This window comes from Triticum aestivum, chromosome 2A (genome assembly GCF_018294505.1).
Source record: "Triticum aestivum cultivar Chinese Spring chromosome 2A, IWGSC CS RefSeq v2.1, whole genome shotgun sequence".
In the NCBI taxonomy this organism is placed as follows: Eukaryota; Viridiplantae; Streptophyta; class Magnoliopsida; order Poales; family Poaceae; genus Triticum; species Triticum aestivum.
In genome coordinates this window covers 559,429,806-559,438,990 of record NC_057797.1, presented here as the reverse complement: position 1 = coordinate 559,438,990, position 9,185 = coordinate 559,429,806, and the positions used below count along the sequence as shown (strand labels likewise).

At 50.7% G+C, this 9,185-nt stretch overlaps 1 protein-coding gene and 1 non-coding gene across 2 annotated transcripts; one reads left to right on the top strand and one right to left on the bottom strand.

The window, feature by feature from the left end:
- Positions 1-3,201: 3,201 nt before the first annotated feature.
- On the bottom strand, positions 3,202-4,020 carry LOC123185563 (protein EPIDERMAL PATTERNING FACTOR 2-like). Its single transcript, XM_044597425.1, has 2 exons — positions 3,781-4,020; positions 3,202-3,660 (listed from the first exon to the last, which is right to left on the bottom strand). Exons 1-2 carry the CDS (start codon positions 3,884-3,886, stop codon positions 3,344-3,346), a joined length of 423 nt encoding a protein of 140 aa, XP_044453360.1. The 5' UTR covers positions 3,887-4,020; the 3' UTR covers positions 3,202-3,343.
- A 2,239-nt stretch (positions 4,021-6,259) lies between these two features.
- Positions 6,260-6,331, top strand: TRNAW-CCA (transfer RNA tryptophan (anticodon CCA)). The gene has a single exon. It is a non-coding gene; the product is annotated as a tRNA-Trp (tRNA).
- Positions 6,332-9,185: the final 2,854 nt, after the last annotated feature.

Sequence of the window (9,185 nt, the reverse complement as noted above, 5' to 3'; positions counted from 1 at the left end):
GCATAAAGGAGTGTTTTAAAAAAAGTTAAAAAGAAAGACCTCAATGAAGCTGCTTACACATTGAGCATCAAGATCTATAAAGATAAATCAAGACGCTTGGTAAGTTTTTCCAATGAGTACATACCCTGACAAGATTTTGAAGTAGTTCAAAATGGAACTATCAAAGAAGGAGTTCTTGCCTGTGTTACATGGTGTGAAGTTGAGTAAGACTCAAAACCCGACCACGACAGAAGATAGAGAGAGAATGAAAGTCATTCCTTATGCCTAAGCCATAGGTTCTATAAAGTATGCCATGCTGTGTGTCAGACCTATTGTATACCCTGCCCTGAGTTTGGCAAGGGAGTACAATAGTGATCTAGGAGTAGATCACTGAACAATGGTCAAAATTATCCTTAGTGGAATAAGGATATGTTTCTCGATTATGGAGGTGACAGAAGGTTCGTCGTAAAGGGTTACGTCGATACAAGTTTTGACACTAATCCAGATGACTCTAAGTCTCAATCTAGATACATATTGAAAGTGGGAGCAATTAGCTAGGGTAGCTCCGTGCAGAGCATTATTGACATAGAAATTTGTAAAATACATACGGATCTGAATGTGGCAGACCCGTTGACTAAACTTCTCTTACAAGCAAAACATGATCACACCTTAGTACTCTTTGCGTGTTAATCACATAGTGATGTGAACTAGATTGTTGACTCTAGTAAACCCTTTGGGTGTTGGTCACATGAAGATGTGAACTATGGGTGTTAATCACATGGTGATGTGAACTATTGGTGTTAAATCACATGGTGATGTGAACTAGATTATTGACTCTAGTGCAAGTGGGAGACTGAAGGAAATATGCCCTAGAGGCAATAATAAAGTTATTATTTATTTCCTTATATCATGATAAATGTTTATTATTCATGCTATAATTGTATTAACCGCAAACATAATACATGTGTGAATACATAGACAAACATAGTGTCACTAGTATGCCTCTACTTGACTAGCTCGTTAATCAAAGATGGTTAAGTTTCCTAACCATGGACATGAGTTGTCATTTGATTAACGGGATCACATCATTAGAAGAATGATGTGATTGATTTGACCCATTCCGTTAGCTTAGCACTTGATCGTTTAGTATGTTGCTATTGCTTTCTTCATGACTTATACATGTTCCTATGACTATGAGATTATGCAACTCCCGTTTACCGGATTAACACTTTGTGTGCTACCAAACATCAGAACGTAACTAGGTAATTATAAAGGTGCTCTATAGGTGTTTCCTAAGGTACTTGTTGAGTTGGGGTATTTCAAGATTAGGATTTGTCACTCCGATTGTCAGAGAGGTATCTCTGGGCCCACTCGGTAATGCACATCACTATAAGCCTTGCAAGCATTGTAACTAATGAGTTAGTTGCAGGATGATGTATTACGTAACGAGTAAAGAGACTTGCCGGTAACGAGATTGAACTAGGTATTGAGATACGAACGATCAAATCTCAGGCAAGTAACATACCGATGACAAAAGGAACAACGTATGTTGTTATGCGGTTCGACCGATAAAGATCTTCGTAGAATACGTAGGAGCCAATATGGGCATCCAGGTTCCGCTATTGGTTATTGATCAGAGAAGTGTCTCGGTCATGTCTACATAGTTCTCAAACCCGTAGGGTCCGCACGCTTAACGTTCGTTGACGATATAGTATTTATGAGTTATGTATGTTGGTAACCGAATGTTGTTCGGAGTTTCGAATAAGATCACGGATATGACGAGGAACTCTGGAATGGTCCGGAGATAAAGTTTGATATATGGGATAATAGTGTTTGGTCTCCGGAAGGGTTCCGGAATTCACCGAAAGGGGTTCCGGATGTTTCCCGAAATGTTTGGGTACGAGAACACTTTATTTGGGTCAAAGGGGAACCCACAAGGTTTTTGAAAAGCGCAAAAGGAAGTTTTGCGGAGTCCAGGGGCCAGACGCCAGGGTCCCTGGCGTCTGGACCCAGACGCCAGGGACCCTGGCGTCTGGCCCTGGAGTCTGAGAAGGACTCTTGCCTTTCGGGTGAAACCGACTTTGTGGAGGTCTTTACTCCAAGTTTCGACTCCAAGGCTCAACATATAAACAGAGGGGTAGGGCTAGCACCCAAGACACATCAAGAAACACCAAGCCGTGTGCCGGCTACCCCGTCCCCTCTAGTTTATCCTCCGTCATAGTTTTCGTAGTGCTTAGGCGAAGCCCTGCGGAGATTGTTCTTCACCAACACCGTCACCACGCCGTCGTGCTGCCAGAACTCATCTACTACTTCGCCCCTCTTGCTGGATTGAGAAGGGGAGGACGTCATCGAGCTGAACGTGTGCTGAACGCGGAGGTGTCGTACGTTCGGTACTTGATCGGGCCGGATCCTGAAGGTGTACGACTACATCAACCGCGTTGATAAAACGATTTCGCTTACGTTCTACGAGGGTACGTAGACAATACTCTTCCCTCTCGTTGCTATGCATCACCATGATCTTGCGTGTGCGTAGGAATTTTTTTGAAATCACTACGTTCCCCAACATTCGAAGCTCCAGATCTAGCCGACTAGATCCGGCGACCAACCGCAACAGCAGTGCCATCGTAGGAGCCCTGATGCACCGGCCACTGCCAGAGTGTGCCACCACTGGAGCCTGGGAGGAGGGCTCCCACCCCGACTCGCCAAACCGCGAGAGCCGCCGAGATGGATCCTACATGCTCGTCATCGTCTCTGATGTGAACTAATCCGTAGCAAAAACCACGAGATCGCCGAGGTAGATCTGCCTTGGACAGGGACTGCACCACGCCATGCTACCGTGGGAAGCCCGAGCTTCACCTGCCGCCACCTTCCAGGGCCGCCGCCCCGGGATCCAGCCGCCGCCGACAGGCCGAGCCGCCGGCCACCGCGACCAAGGCTGCCATGACCCTGCGAGCCCACCGAGCGGCCGGCGCCACTAGATCTCCCTCGAAGCCTAGCAGCTCCGCCGCCTCCGCCCAGCACCACGCCGCCACTTTGCGCCGACGCCCAAGACGAACAGCCGCGCGCGCCGCGGCGGCGCTTATCGGGGAAGAAACGCTGTCAGCCGCCCGGGGCTTCGCCCGGCGACCTCCTTCAGGTGCCGCGACACACCAATCTCTTCTCCCCCGCGGCACATTAACTTTTACTCTCTTTTTTGACAAACCACATTAACTTTTACATACTTACAACACTCGAGGAACAAACGATCCACAAGCATCACGCCGATACCAAACAAGAGCAAAATCACAAAGCTAGCTAAACGGTAAAAGACTAAAAGTAGTGGCGCGACCGCCGACCGGGGTACGTTGCGGAGCACGGCGAGCCGCTAGAGGGCGGGGACGCGGAAGAACCTGCCGTGGCACATGCAGCGGTAGGCGATGGGGCACGACTCGGAGGCCTCGGCGCACCGGAAGCTGACCATGACCCGCTTGCACGGCGCGCACGCCCCGCACGCGTGCGCGCAGTCCGGCAGCCGCGACCCCGTCACCGCTCGCTCCTTGAGCGTCATCATCCCTTGCTGCCCCTCCCCCTCCCGCTTCTGCTGATTTGACGGGGATGCCGCCTGTCCTCTGTAGTCGTCCTGGCCTGCGGTTCCGGAGGGCGTCGCCTCACCGCCAGGTCGTAGGACGTCGGCGCCTGAACCTGCATAATGCACGTAACGTGTCAATTGCCACATGTACCATGTCAGCTGCTGGTAAGTGGCCGGAGTCCTACGCACGCAGTTACGAGCCCACGCAACGATTGACTGACTGGCTGGCTTACTTGGTGTGGTTCTGGCGCCATGGGTCACGCACGAGCACGAGGCCGTGGCCAGCGCAAGGGCCAGCGCCAGCGCCCACCGAGCTCCCACGCCAGCAGGCCTCCTCATCAACCGGCTCGCACCACAGCTAGCTCGCACGTTATGGTAGAGCCGTGCCCGTCTGTGGAGGAATTGAGGAAGCTAGAGAGCAGACAGCGAGACTGAGCAAGCTAAGGTAGCTAGGCGATGCTCGCGAGCGCTTGCTTATATATACACACGTACGCACGCACGCTTCAGAGAGGAGACTGAGATGCGCGTGCAAGGGCAAGCGACCATAAATAACAGTGGATCGGAGTGGAGATACGTCGGCTCACATGGAACCCTTGTGCATGCGTGCAGCCAGCGAACACGAAGAAGACGAGGAGTAGTAGATGTGCCTACTAGTAGCAGACAGTGTGTGATCGATCGATCGATCGATCGCCCGCTACGTATTTATGCCCCTCGTCGCCGCGCCGCTGGGCGTCGCAGGCAGGGGCGCAGTTATTGCGCCGCCGCAGAGGAGCAGCCGGGGAAGAGGCCGGCCGAAGGAGGACGACGTCGCTTCCCGTGGACATACTTTATGTTCATATGTAATACTGTAACACTGCTCCGCTGAAACTCTTCTGAAACCCTGAGCGCGATCGATCGGGTACAGAATATATCCGTGTATATTCTGCTCTACTCTGCTCTGCTGCGCCTCTTTGGTTCGGTTAATGCACTGGCACAACAACTCTGGTCAAGCCGGGCCGGCATCAATGCGGCTGCGAGCTGCTCTCTTGCGCGGTTTAATGGCGCGCATGTAAGCTGCATGCATGGACCGGCTGCCAGCACGCCGACGTGTCTGACGCTGCCACGGTGGTGACACTTGTTTCATGTGCATCGTGGGTCTAATGGATAGAATTAGGTTGAGTTCGTGGGGTACGAGCTTCTGGATGAGTGAATAGGCGGGCTCTTCCAGCTAACAACTACTGTGCAGTTCAAGCCTTCGTGTCAAACAGAAGGGGGCTATGAACTGAAAGTCTGAGACTTGTTGGTTTGGAACCACCTGAGCAGGAGAGTGCTAAGTCTGAAACTTCTCGCGGTGCTTCGGTTAGTATTGAAATCTGTACAGCTTCAGCTAGTTTCTGGAGCAACACCACAGCGGAGGTGTCGTACTAGACTTCGAGGCTGAGTTGAATGAAGAGGCAGGCATTGTTTGCTCTTCAATACGATGGGGCTCAATGAAAGGCCAAGGTGGGCTTCATTGTTTTTTTTTAAACGGGCAAAAGATTTGCCACGTATATTAATTAAGAGAGAATAGAGTTTGTGTTACAAACACCCCTTAACAATACAGGGAAGAATCACTCTCCCAGCATGATGGACCCTAGTTTTTTAGCTCCGGCGGCGACCCAGAACGAAGTCTCCCTTTTGATGTTGTCGAGGAGAATCGTAGGCGGAGCAGCCTTGTTGCGGAATACGCGGGCGTTCCGCTCGTTCCAGATCGTCCATGTGATGAGCATGGTGAGCGAGATCATGGCCTTCCGGTTGGGGACGGAAGCATCGGTCAACCCAGGCCACCAATCTAAGGTGGAATGTCTCAGGGGCCAAGTGGAGGTATTAACGTGAATGAGCTGCAGCCACGCTTTGATCAAGCCCCATAGCCGGATGGTGAACCGGCATTTGAAGAAGAGATGGTCAACAGATTCACGCGCACGCATGCATAAGGGGCACGAGCCACAGTTTGGCCAACCACGCTTGGCCAATCGATCCGCGGTCCAGACTCTATTTTGGATGGCCAGCCAGGCAAAGAACTTGACCTTGGATGGAGCCCAGATTTTCCACACTGCATGCTCCAAGGAAGAACAAATGAGACCAAGAAATTGCGCTTTGTAGGCGGACTCCGCCGTGTAGAGGCCACTAGTAGAATGCTTCCAAACAATGTCGTCGTCAATATCCTCCTGTAGGTGGAAGTCCCGGATGGTGGCCCAAAGCTCGAGAAATTGCCTGAAGTGCTCTATAGTGAAACTGGACGACAAGTTGATCTTTTTAACCCAAGCACCATCCTTTAGCGCTTCCCGCACCTTCCAATTCTTCCCGTCGATGCCGCGTAGATGAGAGGGGCAATGTCCATAGGTTTGCGGTTGTGCACCCACGGAGAGTCCCAAAAGGGGGTGCGCGCGCCATTGCGGTGGGCTTCATTGTTATCCATCTGTTGCCTGGACACTTTTGTTCTCGCTCTGAAATCTTATGTTGCTCTGCACTTTTTGCAAACCTCAAATCTGCCGCTCGTGGATGAAAAATATTGTACTCTAGAACCTCAAAGCTGTGATAAGAGTGACGGCTGTTGCTCGTGGTTTGATAACAGGCAATGGAACAGATATTCATCATGCGGCATTATCATTTCAGAGAGGGAATTTTAGCGGAGGAATGAGGAGACCACGTCGCTCATGAATATGATGGTAAGTTTACATCTATGAACATACTGGATCCGTGGCGCAATGGTAGCGCGTCCGACTCCAGATCAGAAGGTTGCGTGTTCGATTCACGTCGGGTTCAATACCCCGAACGTATAATCCGGTTCAATTTTTTGTTTTTTTATGCTTCAGTTTTTCCCGGACTGTTTTTTTTTTGAGGATCACACGGTCATTTTATTGCTCTATAACAGGAAGTACAATAGAGGGATCCCATGGCCTCAAGGCCAATTTCATGGGCAATGGGTCGACCCATTCTCACAAAATCCTGTGCCCTCGCTGACCCATTGGGTACCCCAGGGCCGACCCAAAATTCAGCTAGAATTCTAGTTTTTTAGCTATATGTATACATCGAACAGAAACTGGGTAATTATTTGTTGTCTACTAATTCCATAGTCATTTCCCTCGCTGGGTAATTAGAGTCTGGGATCAGCCACTGATCTACTATATGAACAGAAACTGAAGCAGTCCACAACCAAGAACCAAGTACCAGGCCGCAACCAAGAAGCGGAGCCTATGGGGGCAAGTTTCACCTGTGCTTGGCAGCGGCTTGAGGAAGGGTAAGTGGACCAGAGCAGCACGAGCAGGAGAAGCAGTTGGACGTGGATGGCGAGCGGGACGACGAGCTAGAAGGCGAGCAGGACGCCGAGCTAGATGCTAAGAGGGACGGTGAGCAGGATGCCGAGCGGGAGGAGCCAGAGACAGCGCCGCCGCCGCTGTAGAGATGGACGTGGGTGAAGGGAGACGACTGCCTTGGGTCGACCCTGCCGATCCAATGGGTCAATCAGTGCCGGCTCTACTGGACCAATTCCTATACGAGGCCGACCCGACAGACCCGATGGCCTCGATTTTTTGGGTCGGGCCAATGGCCCGACGGGTTGACCCGGCCCGTTCCCATCTTGACAGGTGAGGTTAAGACGAGTGGTGTGCTACTAAGGGCATCTTCAGGGCGTCTAAAATCGCCGCCTGGGGGTGAGCCGGCGCAAAAATTGGGCCTGGGGGCGAGTTGGTCCCCAGCAGCCGGCCCCAGGGCCGCCCCCAGACACGTTTTAAAATAAAAGAAGTTCGGCTTAAACACGATAAAATTCGACCAAACACGATAAATTTCGGCCAAACACGACAAATTTCGGCACATTTCGGCGAAGTTCACGGATTTTCATTACATAGCACATATACATAAACTAATCTAAAGGAAAAACTGGCTGAAGTCGTCATCGTCGCCGCCATCGTCGTCGTCGGCCTTCTCCTCCTTGACGCAGGCGCCCTTGCTGGACCCCTGCCCGGCGTCGCCATGGCGGACTGGTGGCGGCGCATCGTCGTTGTCGCTGTCGCAGATGACGACGACTCCGCCTTCGTCGCGGCCGCGTCGACGCTCCGCGAAGCGAAGTAGGGCGGCGCGCTGGCGCTCCTTCGCCTTCTCCAGGTGCTCCTTCTCCATCGCTATGGAGTCCCTGCGCGCCCATTCCAGTGCCGCGTCGTCGTCGTCGAGCTCCGTCGTCACTAGCGCGGCTGGCTCCTTCTTCACCGGCGCGAGCCCCGGCTCCGTCTTTGGCTTGACGAAGCGCGGAGGAGGAGCCGACGAGTAGGCGCGCCGGCCGCCCTCGTTGATGACGATGCCGGCGCTGCGAGTGCGCCGGCCGAGCGGCGTCTCCGCCGCGGGCTCGGCCTTGACGCCGAGCAGGGCCGGAGTGCCGGAGGAGTGCGATGAAGATCGGGAGGAGGAAGAAGAGGAGGAGGACCCGAACCTCCTTGGCGCCCATGGCCCAGCGCGTCAGCACGCCCTCGAGGGGGGAATCATTTACGGTGTCCATCTTCATCATCCCGGCGACAACCACGATGAGGAGGGAGTAGTCCACCCTCGGGGTTGAGGGTTTGTACCAGTAGCTATGTGTTTAATCTCTCTCTCTCTCCTGTGTTCTTAAGATGTCACGATCTTGATGTATCACATGCTTTGTTAATATAGTCGGATCATATGGTGTTTTCCCCTCTCTATCTTCTTGTGATGAATTGAGTTTTTCCCTTTGAGATTTCGTGGTTATTGAATTGATTACTTTTATGGATTTAAGAGCGCTTGATATATATCTTGCAATTGAATACTCGTGATGACAATGGGGTATCGTATTGATTCACTTGATATATGTTTTGGCACTCAACTTGCGGATTCCCGCGGTGACATTGGGGTAATCTATGCATAGGGGTTGATGCACGTTCTTGTCCTTATTTCTCCGATAGAAATCTTTGGGCACTATTGTAGTTCTTTGTGTGGATTGAGTATTATGAATATGAATATGCTTTGGTGTTATTCTAGTACGAACTCTAGGATAGATCGAACGGAAAAAATATCTTTGCATTATTTTAGTACGAACTCTTGAATAGATCGAACGGAAAGAATAGCTTTGAGGTGGTTTAGTACCCTACAAACAATTCTTATATTTTGTTCTTCACTAATAGGAACTCAGGAGTGATTCTTCGTTACACTTTGAAGGATAATCATATGATCCAACTATGTTAGCATTGTTGAGAGATTGCACTAGCGAAAGTACGAACCCTAGGCCTTGTTTTTAAGCATTGAAATACCGTTTTTGTGCCCGTTTACTATTTGCTACCTTGCTGTTTTTATTTATTCAAATTATAGAAATATATTTCTACCATATGTATTACACTTTTATCACCATCTCTTCGCCGAACTAGTGCACCTATACAATTTTCCATTGTATTGGGTGTGTTGGGGACACAAGAGATTTCTTGTATTTGGTTGCAGGGTCGTTTGAGAGAGACCATCTTCATCCTACACCTCTCACGGATTGATAAACATTAGGTCATCCACTTGAGGGGAAATTGCTACTATCCTACAAAACTCTGCGCTTGGAGGCCCAACACGTGTCTACAAGAATAAGTTGCGTAGTAGACATCAAGCTCTTTTCTGGCGCCGTTGCTAG

Coding starts and splice junctions, on each gene's coding strand:
- LOC123185563 (XM_044597425.1), bottom strand. CDS start 3,886: ATGAGGAGGCCTGCTGGCGTGGGAGCTCGGTGGGCGCTGGCGCTGGCC. Junction 3,661..3,780: donor TGGCGCCAGAACCACACCAA/GTAAGCCAGCCA, acceptor TGCATTATGCAG/GTTCAGGCGCCGACGTCCTA.